The sequence below is a fragment of the Pomacea canaliculata genome, linkage group LG6 (assembly GCF_003073045.1).
Source record: "Pomacea canaliculata isolate SZHN2017 linkage group LG6, ASM307304v1, whole genome shotgun sequence".
In the NCBI taxonomy this organism is placed as follows: Eukaryota; Metazoa; Mollusca; class Gastropoda; order Architaenioglossa; family Ampullariidae; genus Pomacea; species Pomacea canaliculata.
Window position 1 is genome coordinate 11,171,293 of NC_037595.1, and position 16,625 is coordinate 11,187,917.

General features: G+C 35.9%; 2 protein-coding genes across 2 annotated transcripts; one reads left to right on the top strand and one right to left on the bottom strand.

Moving 5' to 3' along the window:
• LOC112566067 (trafficking protein particle complex subunit 10-like) lies at window positions 1-12,344 on the bottom strand. The gene is given in 24 exon segments (XM_025242001.1): window positions 1-1,617; window positions 2,007-2,144; window positions 2,868-3,105; window positions 3,422-3,568; window positions 3,874-3,988; window positions 4,925-5,162; window positions 5,459-5,606; window positions 6,041-6,232; window positions 6,235-6,384; window positions 6,635-6,822; window positions 7,166-7,263; window positions 7,618-7,758; window positions 8,103-8,194; window positions 8,577-8,659; window positions 8,956-9,061; window positions 9,349-9,492; window positions 9,713-9,940; window positions 9,942-9,961; window positions 10,187-10,298; window positions 10,509-10,704; window positions 11,073-11,266; window positions 11,496-11,628; window positions 11,782-11,863; window positions 12,209-12,344. Coding segments are annotated over 24 exon segments (3,405 nt in total). The 5' UTR covers window positions 12,234-12,344; the 3' UTR covers window positions 1-1,420.
• Window positions 12,345-12,503: 159 nt separating this feature from the next.
• Window positions 12,504-16,469, top strand: LOC112565739 (lambda-crystallin homolog). The gene is given in 7 exon segments (XM_025241428.1): window positions 12,504-12,689; window positions 13,273-13,507; window positions 13,849-14,010; window positions 14,514-14,708; window positions 15,010-15,115; window positions 15,762-15,856; window positions 15,858-16,469. Coding segments are annotated over 7 exon segments (948 nt in total). The 5' UTR covers window positions 12,504-12,648; the 3' UTR covers window positions 15,972-16,469.
• The last annotated feature ends 156 nt before the right edge of the window (window positions 16,470-16,625 follow it).

A 16,625-nucleotide genomic window follows, 5' to 3' on the forward strand; every position in this document is an offset into this window, starting at 1 on the left:
TGAAATTTCGTCATTACTTGATTTTATTTCTGTGTGAAATTCCTTAATGTGTAGCACAGTACAGAGTGTATAGGAGACTGCTTAAAATCTGTACCATTAAGGTTGAATGATCATGTTTTACATTAATAAAATAATAAGGGCACCAGAAATACTTAGGACAACAAAGGTGATAACATGTATGATGACAATAAATTCTTCTAGGAACTCAGAAAAACTCCAGAATACTATTGAGACATGATATACAATATCTATATATTCATTTATCACAGACAAAAAATTTCTTTGAAATAAATACATAAGTATTACTTATTTGATTTTCTGTGAGAAAAGTAAGCACACAAGAAAAAAAAAGAATAACTTGGAAACAGCATTCTTCCTCTGCAAGAACTTCCCGAAACAATACACATAAGGAAAACATATACCCTTTTTTTTCTCAGGCAAAAAAAAGCCTGGGCATTCTTCAAATTTTTTATTGCGGCTAGTGAACCCATTAAAGCACCACCCTTACATATCACTCTGTATGGGTAAAGTAATATTCACTTTTGTCGTGTTTGCACAACCTTTACAATTTATTGACTCTTTCCTAAAAAATAAAGCACTCCCTCACCCTAACATTGGCATTCCACCTGTCTCCCACAACTCAAGTCATTTAAAGGGATTAACTGTGACTAACAGGGACCATAGCTCAGAGATGTAAGCTAGGTACCTCAGAGGTTCACATGGTCCATTAGCAACGTCACGACCTCTAGGTGTCTATTTAGATGCCAGTTCATGTAGCTACAGATGGATCCTATGATCCAGAAGTGCAAATCAGGTCAGACAAATCCAACACAAAGTGTTCTAGTGATACTATGATGCATCTTGCTATTTTTGTTATGGCAGAAGCAAGAGAAGTTGCCACTCATGTTACTTACTACATACAGTGTGACTTCCCTAACGCCATCACACTTGAGACTATACATGTAGGATACATAACAATTTAAAATCAAACTGTTAAGAAAGATGTATAAAAATGTTACACGTTCTGAGTGAAAGAAACAGGTGAGAAAAGAAGGAAAATACATATAGGACGGGGGAAAAAGGGAGAAAAAAAACAGATACAAATGATTTAAGTTTCTTTAAAGAAGGACAACATGTTTAATTTGACACAACTAAAAGCTTATTTTTTAATTTTTTTCTGACATGATGGCTGAATTTCATGAGGGAGAAAGACTGTCATTCACAAGCAGAACTGGTAGGTAAGTGATAGTTGAAGGTTTATTTTCATAAAACAGACCTTCGGGTGGGGAGAGGGGAGAAAAACTCCCAAATTCCAGAGTTACCCACATTAGCTGCTTCATGCTTTGGTCCCTTGGGGGGCAAATCTCATGCTTCTGTGTTAGAACTACAGCTGCAGTCAATGGTACATAAATGCACAAATTTACACAGCAACACACACCTCCATATCGCTAGTGGCAGCAGTGGGGAAAACGTGCACCTGCTTGGCAAGACTGGAATTATACACCCGACTTTCTGTCAATTCCTCAAGGCCATCAAGATCAAGGTCACAATCCTCGCCACTATGAGGCTCTGAAGTCAGCCTCGTGTCCCCAGCACCCTTTCTTTTCACCCACACTTCTGCACAAAAATGAAACAATAAACAACAGTGCATTTCATGCACACTTCAAAGAGTTACGGAAACAACGCTCTTTTAAGAAGGGTGGAGAGTATTCTGTTGTTAAAGGTGTTGCTGTCATGCTGTTAATGTTGCTGCTACTATTGCTGTGATGATGACAATGGTGATGGTATCCATGGTGTGCATGTATCTTTCATTCAAAGCAATTAAAAAATCCATAAAAGACTTTATTTTCTTCCATACTTATGATATTGAGCTTTGAAATAATTATATTTTCAAAGAACTTTCATTAGTCATATGTAGTGTTAATCACTTCAACTAGTTGAGACTACATTTTTTTAATCCCCTTTATGTCCTGATGCTACCTTGGCATCCGTTACAACCAGCCTACCTTCGTCATCCTCATTATGCTGTTTTTGATCACCCACATAGCGGTACAGCTGCACCCTGGGAAGATGTCTGAAGCCAGCAGCCAAGGGTATTACATTTAGCTGAGCTCTGAATGGGTGATCCTTCACACTGAAAACACCTAAAATAAAAAAAATTTTGATGATTGAGTTCTACTGATAAGACTAATGTTTCTCAAAGTGTGGTCCACGGACCACTTGTGGGCCACATGCACAAGTCAGGTGGTCCGCAGATGACAGTCATTATGATGTCGGCAAAGTAATATTTAAATCACCAGATACGCTAATTAGTCTAGTATTGATTTTACATGAGTTTCAATTTTATCGATGCCCAACGGCTCGTTCACATAAAATGCTCGCTTACCAACTAAGTCTTTATGTCACAGAGGAAGGATTGCATCATTTAACCTCGTCATCCATTACCCTTACTAACGCAGTGCACTTCCTTATTTTTAATTTTTATGTGTACTTTGTGAAGTCGGTAATCTTATGTAAACTTATTATCATACTACTATCACGAAGGTACATTTAGTTTTGAATTGTAATGAAAAAATGTGGCAATTCAACTTTGAAATTCACGGTAAAGAGTGATTTCAGGCCTTGGTGGTTCACTATACTTTTACTTTACTAAAGTGGTCCGTGGTCCTAAATACTTTGAGAACCACTGGATTAGATCATCATGATGATGTGCCAAATGGGATTGTCATAGAAGTGGTTTAACTGTGGATATATCATCAGCACTTATGTCCACATGTGTGTACATCTGCACTTACATGAAAGACTAGTTTAAAAGAATTTAAACATTATTTTGACATGCTAATAAATGAGAAACTCAAAATTGTCACCTGTGGTCTTCCCTAATAGTGCCCATATTGAGGGATCAGCAGCAATTCTGTAAGCCAGCAGCTCTGGTCGGAAGGGTGAGCAGTGTGCAGCTACTGGTGTTACTGAGAGATTCAGCATATGCATTTGACCAGCCTGGTACCCAACAACATCTCTGCTGTCACCTCTGCTGCTTTCAAATGACACAGACACTGTTGACTGTGACTTCCCTGACAAGCTGTAGTCCACAGTGTACCAGGTCTAGATAAAAAAAGATAAATTTCAGATGGTGCAGGTCCAATGACTGATTAAAATTAATTTAATAATTGAAACTAATAGCAGAGACAAAGACATTTCTTTGATGTTTTGAGGTGTCTTTTTATTATTCTTTGTAAAGTCTGCTTCCTACTAATGTTCAAAAGAATAGCTTTATGCTAAAATACCTTCTATAAAAACCATTCTGATTACAAGCATGTAAATAAGACACTGCAGTTCACACATTCACATTAAGCTTCAAAATGTAGGACATAAAAGATTATGTTCCAACTTGTAATATAACTATTCCAAACTATCCTGCCTGAAAGTGACTGAGATGGCACTTGTAGTTGAAAGATCGTGGCTGCTGTGCCAGGTCCAAGCTACAGGTGAACTGGCAGACAAACATGGCATTCACGTCTAGTTCATGATGTTCATGAATATTCTCCTCTTGCTTTAATTTCCCAGACTAGAGAAACACTCTGTCCCTTGCAAATGGTCTGGAATAATAGGGAAAAAAAGGAGTGATGTGGAGAGGAGTGCAGATTTTTTTCTTTAAGATTTTCTACTTTTCAGAATTGTGATGATTTATTTAATCATAAGCTAACTCAAAGATGATTCAATAGCCAGTCCTACACAGTTCTCTTTGTCTACACTGATTTTTGCTTTTAGTTCACTCAAATAAACTATGTTAAAAGCATTCAAGCATGAATTTATGAACATTATTGTGATGTTTTAAGTGCCACCTTTCATTTAAAATGTTTGACTACTCACCCAGTCTTTGCCCTGATTGATGAAGCTGAACATGCAGTTAGAGGCAGACAATTGAGGGGAGGTGATTACCATATATTCTTTTGAGCTTCCCTCTAAAGAAATTTGAACATACTTCCTGCAAAACACAAATACTTCTCTTATATTTTAAAAGCCACTATTTTGTCCCAACACAAAAACGAAGATGTAAGCCAGCTCTGAAGTCAGTCTGTTGATAATTTCACATGAATATTATATTTTAAATTTTAAGCCAAACAATAGAAAACACTAGAATGACAGTTACTAATATCTAGTGAACTAAAAGGAAAAAAGCCAATGTTTGGGGAATTAAAAAATATGATAAATGAGGTACTCATTTCTGCTAGACAGCTCCTGGGTTGGCAGATGGTATTTTTCACTCACAAGCCAGACCTCAGACCTAATCCACCATTGAGCACACTACCACAACATGAGGTTTCCCAGATTTTGTTTTTCTTTAAAAAAAAACACTTATGTGTCAATATCTTCTGCTAATACCAAATATGAATTGTCACAGCCATACAGCATTATATATTATACACACATAAGAAATGAGTTTACATACCGCACCCTCCCACATTTTATAAACCAAATGATAAATAATTGTGATCACCATTAACATTGACAGCACTCACTTCTGCAAAGAGGTAAAGATGCGATGTGTTGCACTCATTGGGCAGAGAAAAGATATCTCTTGTCTGATTGAGTCTTCCCAGCCTTCAACTGTACATTGTAACTGACAGTAGATGAGAAAAGTAAATAGTTTTGTTAAGTAACTTTGTTCCAGATTGCTTTAAGAAAAACTGAGACATTTCATAATTTCAAAACAAAGCCAGATCAACTGAATGTACTTATAATTCACATACCTGAGAAGTTCTGACTTATATACATATCAGTATCTTGAAAAAAGAAGTAAATGAATACTTCTACTCATTGATGTATTTCCTACAGGAATGGATGCAAAATGTGGTAGCTCATATAAAGCTCATTGCAAAATCTGGACTCTCCTAAGTAAATCAATAGACAGCTATCTCACCTCAGCTGCACAGGAAGCTGGCACACTAGAAGGAAGGGCATGTAAATGCTAATTTCTAAGTCACAGGAGGTGTGTGGTATCTGAGCCTGGAGCCTCAGCCTATTTTCATCTCCATCAAGAGTTTTTACAGTTAACGCTGGGGTGGAGTGCAGCGTGGCAACAGTGTCATTTAGTAAGTTCTGGCTCCCAGTGTAAAATGTCAGAGTAGCTGATTGCTCTATTCCCAAAATGAAATCAACTGTGACAACAACAACAAAAAAAGTTAAAGCTTGAAATATTTGCTTCAGTGTCTTTCTTTTTATTAAAAATATGATTATCAGTTTTGAAGCACTTTCAGACAATGTATATCATAAAAAAACAGTGTATAAAATACTAAAGGGTTAAATGTTTTATACAACTTCTTTCACTGTGCAATTGTCAGATATCAAAGCAAATTTAATTATCTAACAAAATTATACACCTTAAGACATATAAAACTGCACAAAATAGATATTATAGACTTGTTATATCACAGAGCACAATAGTTAACTATACATACGGAGTTTTTGGGTGTTAATGTGATCCTAGGGCCATGACATGCTACATGAAGTTGAAGGTCACTTGCTGGCAAAGACTGGAGAATTTCAAGACCTTTTATCATTACACATGACTGACTTGGATAGAAAGTTCCTTCACCACCAGCCTGAAAAAATGTACATGAAACAGAAAAAGCTGCAGAAAATATGTGACTAGTCAAGTAATTTACTTGTTTATTGCTGATTAAAGTGCCATCATTACATTATAATAGGATGCCAATTTGTTTTGTATTTTTCTTAAATGTGCTTATGAATGTGTAAAAAATGTAACTTATGCAACATGAGAGACTTTATATTCTGTTGATAATAAACTACTATCTACTGTGAACATACAAAAATGTTCACAGGTGCTCATATATCTACACAAGCAGATAAGGAGCAAAACCTGCAAAGCTCTTTGCCACAGATTTCAGTAGAAAGTTTTGCACAAAACATGTTACACTGGCTTCACAGTTAAGTGTGTACTTAATCTGCAATATCTTTACCAGACTAACATTCATAAGCAGTAAAAGACACAAATGTTTCAGCATCCACTACTTACCCTCATTACCAACTCAACTTCATTCAATCCTGGTTGAATCAGGACATCTGATGCCAAGAAGCACATAGAATAATCTCCCTTGACAATCAGTTCAGGGGAAACAACTTCACTCGCAGAACTGTCTGTTCGCTTCAGGAGCTCAGGAGCATTGTCACATGCCAATCCTGCCACAATCACTCTACCCTGGCGCCGTTCATACATGGCTCGTGCACGAATTTTGGAAGGAAATGAGTGTCTGAAAAGCTGTGAAGAAAGCCTGTCTGTATTAAAATTAATCGCATTTGTGATTCCCAGGGAAGACTTGATTTACGCTGAACTGATTTTGAATCGCCCTCTTGGTTAATCTGTAAAACAAATAATAATAAGAACAACAACAAAATAAATAAAGTAAAATAACAAAAAAGTGATATCTGTAAAAGTTGGAAGAAGAAATGAATGATCAAGTCATGAAAAAGTCATACAATAATCAAATGAAAGTTCATGTATTCCCCCAACAACCAGTACCAGTCAAAGGATGAATTTCTAGAGGCATTACCAGTCAATACAGTATTAGACACAATCTATAATGAAGAGACATGATCTTGACACATTTACCTTTGTCAGCTGAAAAGCAGGGCAAGGTGTGAGGGCCACTTGAATTGTGTCACAGATAACTGGCTGTGGCAAGTGGCTAATGAAGTGTATTGTCATAGTAACCAGATCATCGGTCTTTGCCATATTCTGCATTAGTTTAATCTGTTTCAGCTCCATGATTCCTTGTCCTTGGACACTTAAATTCACATCTGAGTACAGACATGAAATGCACACATTTAAAAGCACAATACAAGAAAATCTATCAAATGAAATATTTAAAATCTGACTTTAAAAAAAAGTTCTCATGTTTTCATTTTGTACACAAAGGATTGCTAAGTTCTATCAATAAACATTACTTTCCAACAAAATTTGCATAAAATGCTAACTTGTCTGGGAATTTACACATCACACTGTTCTATGCATGGAGAGTTCAGGTATAAACTTAATAGCCGCAAGCATGATTAAAGTAAAAGGAGTTGTAAAAGAGAAAGCAAAATCCTCCACTCAGACAAAATACAATACGCTAAAAGTTGGATGTAAAATACTACACACTTTCCTTTAGTACAGTAATTATGTCATTAAAGTGCTGAACACGATCTGTCTCATCTAAGCAGTTGCTGCATGTGATTTCAAGTGCTGTTCCCAGAAACCTTTAAAAATAAAAAAATAAAAAAATAATAATGTCCTTTCGCTGATTTTCAATTTCTGTTCTGCATAATAAATGATTCAAAATGCAACAATTTCAGTAATCTAATCAAGTGTAGAAATCATATGAAATATTAAAAATATAAAAAGTACTAAAAAATCAGTATAAATTATAAATATATTAATTCTTGTTCAATGTAGTATGTCACGTGCCATGGTGCTAGCAGTAATAGCATTAATAATGTTAAAAGAATAATTTCATCCAATCACTACATAAAGACATTAGCATCAACAAATTCCATCACTTTTATCAAGAACTATACCCATTTTGTCTAATAGTAATAATGATCGACATTCACCTGCTTTTTTCTCCAATTAGTTTCTGACATGCTGCCAGTTCCCTCAGTGTTCCATGAGCAAGCCTTGTCCACCCTTCCTGACTGTACAGCTTGATAGCATCACACAGAAAAGCCTCAGCCTTAGCAGGTTCTCCTGCCTTCCTGTATAAATCATCATCATTATTTTTGTGATAATAATTAGAAACAAGAAAAAAAAAATCAGAAATCTAGCAATCAATGTCATAAAAAAATCATTCACTTTTTGACACTTGACTCTTTATTGACCTAAAAAAATCCTGCAAACAGTAAAAGGATTCCTGAATGTGAAATTCTCACAGCAAATCATATGTTTATCTCTTAATCAGTTACTCTCTTTCTTGTCCTCAGTACTGGAATAAAATATGTCCCAAAACAGGAATAAAAATAAAAGGAATAAATAATAACTTAGATTAAATAAGTTTATGATAACCAATACAAATCTGACAGAATTCTGAGTGTAAACTGACATATAGAAATGGGCCAGATCCCTGCCAATCATGCGAGAAGAGCGAAAACGACTGATGTGTTTGTATGTTCCCATTGCAAGCTCACAGGTTTCCTGAAAAATAAATCCATGTATAATATGGGAGGGGAGAAAAGGAAAATACTGACATCTGCAATTCCAGGGCTAACCAAATTACTTTATCAAGTCCACATTTTGCCATTTTACTCTAAGAACACAGACCCCATATAATTTAAGTAATGCTTTAAAGGTATAGCTACTAAGATTTTTTAAAAAGAACATGCTGTACCATTAAGGCCCAAATAAAGTAATCATCATTAAAATTTTCTCTGTTCAAGCACCATGTCCATCATTCAGTTTCACACTGATTTGTGAACACTGAACGACAGTTTGTGCTGAAAATGCAGAGTTATAACCACATGCCAGACAACTGTAAAAATGAAAAAAAAAAAAAACAGCTGTTCATTCTGCTACTTACTAGGTAGTGTTTTTTGAAGGACTCTGAAGATGACAAAGCTTCACGCAACTTATCCACTGGGCGCACCTTTGCAACAGACTCTACTATTGAAATAAATACAAAATAAATAAAGAACAATATACCATAAGCAAAGTGAACATCATAAAAATCAAAACAGAACAATAACAAAGTATAATCAATTTATATAACTTTTGTACTCAAAAATATTAGCACAGTTGCTAAATATCGCTGGAACTGACCAGAGCAATGTTTTCATTTTGAAGCAGCAAAAAAAAATTATGTAAATGCCAAATATCACAGAATCATAAAAAACTGTGGTTTTATTATTGGACTTTTCTTGTTAACAATGAAAAGAAAACTATATATAATATTTTCTCACCATCATCAGATATCATTCCAGCCATCAGATCAACAAGATGACTGAGCTGTTTTGATGATGGGGTGATTCCTGGCATGAGTCCATACATCTGCCCCAGCTTCTTCAACTAACATGATGAATAGGAAACAGATGTTATTAAATAACCATGCATTCACCACTCTAAATTACTGTCCTTTTTCACTCTCTCTCTCACACACACAAACAAATACTGTCATTTCAAGCCAGCCAGGTAATATGATCTTTTTAGCTTTGTATTTTGGTAAATCAAGCAATACTTAATTAATCTCTATATTTTATGTCTTTACTTCTGCACCTAAATGATATTTTGTTCTCTATAATTACTACAACCACCCTCACAAACACTAATAAAACAGTTACAACAAGGGATCCTACCTTGTTTCGTATGTGATCCCATAGGTGTGCAGTAAAGAGGGCACATTTGTCTACCTGTCCTGTATCATGCTTCTGACATGCTGCCAAAATCTCAAGGCCACTTAAGACAGCCCAGCACTCTAATCCCCCCTCTGGCACCTCAACCTACAACAATTAAAATTAAAACAAAAGATAGATCAATGTCTGTGGCACTATGTTACCAATTAAGAAAAATGTGATAAAAGCTTGGGACAATGGATTTATAAGTAACCCTGAAACACCAAGGAAAGAAAAATTTAAAAACTCATGAAAATATTTTCTTAACTTCCTTAATAGTTTGTTATCTTAAATGACATTATGTGTTCTTTAGCAAAAGGTCTTATACCTCTAAACACTTTATTTCGACCACAGTATTGTGAAGAAAGTTTAAGGCCCTCTCAGCCACTTCCCAGGCCCGACCCATGGAGAAGAGAAGTGCTGCCTGACGACTGAAAAGATAATTTCGGAACTCCAGCAGAGAAGTGAGGCTGTGCTTGACACGATCCCGCAGGTCATGATCTAGTGATTTGGCCAGTGACAGGCCTAACCAACTTTTGCAAGGACGTACCAAGGGGAGACAACCACTTCACCATCTCTGCAAAAAAGACAATACAACATCTCGCTTTTACAACATCTCGCTTTTCAGGTTTACTGCATCTAAAGCATTGTTGTGGACTTGTGCAATTTGGAGGGAGGTGAGATAACAGGAACAACAAAAAAGAATAAGAGAAAAAAAAAATGCTACAACATGTGATCAGAGGCAACTAAGACCTCACATATCCCTATAAACAGAACACAAAACATGAAACTTTAAAAATACCTCCATTTGCATGATTCTCAACAAACTGATCAAACATAGCTTCCAGTTCATCATACTGGATCAAAGCATCGTCTTTGAGTCCTAGAATCTCCAGCATAAAGCCAAGTTCCTCCTGAAATAACCAAAAAAAACATATGAAGTGCTTTTCAACTGTATATTTTAATAATGTCACTTGTTATGGTAATGTTTGTTGTCAGTTTCTGTGGGGTGAGATGAATGATTACGTGGTTTCTAAATATTTACACTAACACATACACACACACACAAATGCAAAGTTTTGCACTTTCTAAATTTTTTGTTTTAGGTCTTCCATTTTCCATACCTGCACTGAAAAATATTCAAAATAGGTCCAACCAGGCTCATTACGTTTTTCTCTTAATGCACGCATATTTTCTTCATATTTGTTCAAGTGACGATTATATGCCTGCAGTAAAAGAGTTCGCAGCTTCTGAAAGAAGTGATTCCAAGACTCAACAGATTTTGGCTCTGACTTCAGAGGTTCTATAACAACAGCACTTCTGTTGAAAAAAAAAATGCAGTCATATTATATAGTTGTTGGTATGCCCAGCTACCCATTATAACTCTTGATGCAGTTATGTTCTAGGTTTTTTTTTTAAAGTATAAATTACTTTACCTTAACAATATTTCAAACATTTTGGACCAAGTTTGCAATATAGATTTATAATTATGCATTAATAAATACCATTTAACAAGTTCAAATTAAATACATATTAACAAATAACAATGGTCTTGTAGAAAAACATTACAAATCATTTACTACACACTCACCCACACACACATATACATTTGCACATAAAAACATAAAGGTATATTACATAATTATCCTCTCTATAAAAAAAGCCCATGTCATAAAAGAGTGTTGAACCTTTCAGGCTGCTTGCTGCAAAAGTCACTACGAACTTTGTCAGCAACTGATGATCGTGGCAGTAACTTGGATTTTATTTTGCTTTCATCCGGAATTACAACGACAATGAGCCAGTCAGGAATGTTCTTGGCTCTGAGTGCAGCGTGCCATTCCATCAGTTCATCTTTCACTGACTGCTTGTAGGTATCGAGATCCTGTTAAATTATTTAATATGTCCAAATGAGTTTGCTTTCATACGCCTTTTGTATCGATTAACTGATGAAATAAAAAAGTATGCATGTATTTTCAGCTTTCTTACACAATATATGTGCATGTGTGAGTGTGGCCAAATCAGCAGTGATTCAATTGAGTCATGTGTTGATTGAATCACCAAAATACAAAAGGAAAAATGATGCTCACTGAATAGTGCAAGCAATTACTTACACAATCGGTCCAGTAGATATGGAAGTAGGGCCGACTAACAAGGGTCTTAGTGTCCTCTTCAGGCAGTATATCAGGGTCATAAGGCACGAAGCTGCCCTCGAGCTGAACTGAACGTGGTGCTCGTCCAAATGACCTGTCAAGTGTTCATGATATATACACCTGTTAATGATAAACATCTGTTTATGACAAACCTGTGAAATCTTACAAGGTGGATTAAAATGTTTACAGAAGATACCAACATTTATATTTATAAAATAACATCTGCTTTTTGTTGTTTTTTACTCACCTTCTCCATTCACACACCTCCTTTGGTAGTCCATTTACAACAATTTGATGGAGGGATGAAAACAAAGTCTGATTTCCATGGCCTGCAATCACAAGTATGGTCATCTCCAAGATTTTACAGTGGTTGAAATAATTTTTTTTTCTACATCAGTTGCATATACCTGGTTTAAAGTTCTGAGAAATGAAATGAGGGCTGCTGCTTAATCTGATATAATTAGGTTTCCAAAGGATATACATCCATCACAAGAGTGCTCAAACTTGAAGATCTCTTTGATAACCAAAACTTCACGGATAAGCAGACGACATCACGCCCAGCCGAATTGTTTGCGAAATGAGCAACTTACAGCTCAAAACAACTAACTTAAACGACGAAGAATAATTAAGTGACACCAGTATATTAAACTTAAAGAGAAAACGAATGCGATTACATGTTATTATTGGCTTTGCCTCCATGTCATTGCACACAATTTGTCGTTTGACGTTTCAGAAGAGAGGTAAACTTTTTCATAACACGCCAACCGGAAATTACAACAATGCTGATTCACCTGGCGATTACAAGTGATAGTTGCGTATCTCTTCGCACTTTCGCTTGTAGACAATAATTATTTCTACTGATCTGTATTCACTATTCAAAAAATCATTAAGCATACGATATTTCTTTTATTTTCTTGACTGACTAGGTGAAATAGACGCACCTAAATGCATTTTAGTTCTGCTTGCTACCATATACATAATAGGGACGATCCCCACTCAGCCCCCCCCAGAGCTTATCAACTATCTACGCGAGCTCAAGGGGTCATACTAGGTCTTGCCAACGTGCACATTATTTTAGTTTTCCAAATTTGCCATTTTTGTTATATAGGACAGCATGGCTGAAATAGTCTCTGAGAAAGTTGCCATCATTGGGAGGTGAAGTAGAATTAACCTATTACCTTTTGTATTAACCATGTATCTTGTAACTGGATTTATGAATAAGGTTACAGAAACTAGAAAATAAAACAGCAAGTTTTTTGTATGTACTATAAATTTTCACAGTCATGACTTAGTTTCTTTTTTTAAAAACACAAGCAGGCAAAAGCTACAATGGTCGATCACTGGTTGTAGGCAAGATGATCGAATCCGCTTTTACTGATCATGTGCATTGCAAAATTATAGATCATACCATAATAATACAGATTTTATTATCACCAATGACTTTGTCAATTTATTAGAAAGATATGCAGTAATATTTTAGATATAATTCAGCACAACGATGAAACTGCTGTCACCTAAAGAGAGACATACACCATTACCTCCAGCCATGCATCATCTTCAGAAAAAAAGCCTTTTGTCAATTGCTGCCTTTGTCTTACCATTGTCTTTTCCATTATAAGACAGCATATTAAGCTACCAATTAAGGCTGCTTATTCAATAATAGTTTTCTGAAGGCAGATTTTTGCTACTGTATAAGGCACATCGGATCAGCATTAATTACTTTGCTACTTTTTTTCAGTGGAGTCATTGGTCAGTACTGGGCCATGATCTTTGCAAGTGGTGGTTACCATGTGTCTTTGTATGACATTGACCAGTCCCAGGTTTCTCGTAGTTTAACAGCAGTGAAAGAGCGACTTGAACGATACGAGCAACAAGGTTGTCTGAGAGGTCAAACATCAGCCGCTGAACAGGTCGTACTCATTTCAGGTCACACCAACCTCACAGAATGCCTGAAAGATGCAATCTATGTTCAGGTGATTGTCTTTTCCTCTGCAACTCTGTTTAAGCCATTTTTTAAAAATAGTTTGGCTGCACCTGATTTGAAATTAGGGGAAAATTGAATGGTTGGAAGGGTCATCCGTAATCTAGCCGTTCCATTATGTATTAAAGATTTGTTTTCTTTGCTATGGCTTGATTCTCATTTACATTATAAATAACATTTCAATTGATATTTTGGAATCTCTAACACTAACTGTAATACATAAATTTATTATGGGAAGATCTCTTTTCTCATAACCTTTTTTTTTAAATATACCAGCCCATCTCTCTCACTCTTATTTATACCCATCTTATGCAAAATCAAATAATTTTTCAGGAATGTGTTCCTGAGGTTGCTGAGCTGAAGACAAAGGTTTTTGAACAGATGGATGAGATGCTTTCAGACAGCATAGTGGCGGCTAGTTCAAGCAGTTGTCTTGGTCCCTCAATGTTTGCAGGTGGAATGAAAAACCGTGACAGAGTTGTTGTTGCACATCCAGTAAGTGTTAATTTTTTAAAGATAAGGTCGTAATGACCCTAATGTCATTGTGGAGGGTGAAATATAAGAGATTACACATCTTGGAGCCAGCTTTTCTTGAGGCCTTAACCCATCTTCTCTCCCTCACACTGTACCTTCCATAGGACAAGGGTGCCTAATTTAGAGCTGGGATAAAGGGGTAAATATGACACGGATGTCAACCTGGTTAATGTCCTCACCTTTGATTTCATTATGTGCTCTGACCACGAGACTGTCAATGAGTACTTGTATGTGGTCAATGAGGAGAGTATGTCTTTAGTAAAAGGGGGAAGGGGGGGAATTGGTGTTTTATGCCGTGCCAACAGCTGAGGCTATATTAGGGCAAGGCAGCCAGCCCTGTGTGTCTTTAGTAAAATCACGCTCATTATCTTATACAAAATCTGGGGATGCTACAGAAACTCTCAATGCAGATCTAATTTTTCTTTCCACCGTAACCAAACCTTAATTCATCACTGATTATGCAGGTGAATCCTCCTTACTTCATTCCCCTGGTGGAGATTGTGCCAGGACCCTGGACTGCTCCAGATGTCATTCAGAAGACACAGTCCATAATGCGGAAGGTTGGCCAATCACCAGTAACATTAAAGTCAGAGGTGCCAGGCTTTGCACTCAACCGCATTCAGTACTCTATTATTAATGAATGCTGGAACATGTTTAAGGTATGTAATGTAACTTTCTTCTATCAGGTCACTAATGATTTCCTATAACAATCAAGTACCATTAGGCTTAAAACATAGGGTTCAAACATTTTTTTCTTTACTTTTTTTTTTTGGTATTCAAATGCAACATCTGATGTGTTGACAAACTACTTTATTGTAGATGTGTTACATTTTGCGTTGTGATACCTGTACTGACAAATGAATGCTCAAGCCTCAAGAAAAGTGAGGAACTATTCATTCGAATTTACTGCTAAAATTAGTGTTATTGTCTGCTTAGAGAAGGTCTTTCACTTTTAATCAGGAGGGTATTTTAAGTGCTGAAGACATTGATGTTGTGATGAGAGATGGACTGGGGCCTCGTTATGCTTTTATTGGGCCTCTGGAAACAATGCACCTCAATGCTGATGGTAAGTATTTTGACTTCTGATTATGATCTTTACATCTGTTAATTGCAGTCATTCTGTCACTAACAAACTGATAATTTTAATTAGTTTAGTTTATTCCTTGTTACTCCTTGAGGAGGATAGGGTCAAAACAACTCCTCGCCAGTGGACCTGGCTTTGGGCAGCCCACTCACTTGGATCCATGTGGTTCCAACACGCTTTGCCTAGCTGACAAACTGATATAGTGGGATATTCAGTAATAAAGAACTTTAAAATTGATTATTGGGAGGCTATCCCATTGTGTGACTATTTTCTTTTTCTTCCAGTTATTACAAATTAGGATAGATGTGTGGAACAGACCCTTAGAAAAATATTTATCGATTTTGACAATGGTTTGAAATTCAAAGATAAACTAACTACAAGATCTGTTAAGTTAATCATTTTGATTTCATTTACTGGACTTATGAGATCTAAAGATAGAACAGTTTTAAACTTTTAGCTTTTTAGGATATTTTGTTGACATTATCGTTTTGTATTTTGATTAACATTTTTAATTTATGTTGGCTTCTTATAGTGATTCATTTGTATTGACTTTTTCAGATGTAATCCCATATGAGAAAGTCTTTGGTGAGAGAATGCTTATTAAACTCTTAATTAATTTCCATGCTAGGAATCGTGGACTACTGCAAGAGATATGCAGATGGAGCGTACAAAGTGGGTCAGACCCTAACTATCCCACCTGTTCAATATGATGTCCCAACAGCCTGAGAAAGTTCTAGAAGAAATTGGCAAGAAGATTCCCCTTGAAAAGCTAAGCGAACGTCGTCAGTGGAGGGATGATAGACTTGCCGCCCTTGCTACACTCAAACGGCAAGGCTGACAGCAAAGACAGGGGAGACCACTAAATATCATTTTTGTTTTTATTTGTTCCAAGATATAACTTGTCAGTAACTTTTATTATATTATCTACTTCTTAATTATTTATTTGCATAAATGGGGTTGGAATCCTTGTAAATGTTTGTTAAGCAGAGTTCAGTGATGGGTTTGTTAAGTGTCCTCAAATTCAAAGATAAAAAAAATTCAATGTTTACATGGCTTTAATGAATATATATGTATATAATTTGTGCCATATCATGCAAAGTGCCTTAGTCTTGCATGTGTTAAAAAACACAGTTATTATGAGTAACTAGTAATTCCAAAGAGAAACATTCTAACTAAATGCTTTTCAGAAATTCATTAACTAATTGAGATATGCTGTTTATGGGGAGATAATTATATTAACTATAATGGATCAACTACAATTTGTTTAGCATATGCATTGGAGTACATACATGATTTCAGATGTTACATTTATAATTTCAATAAACCTCAAGTATTTCTCCTGTATTCATTTACTTTGATTTACCCTGCTGGGGCATCAGCTAGGCTAGAGTGAGGCTGCATGCAAGATGCAGGAAATGATGGAGTGTAAATGAAAGTGGATGTGTACATTGGAGGTTATTATTATTGCTTACAAAGTTAAAAATGTTATACT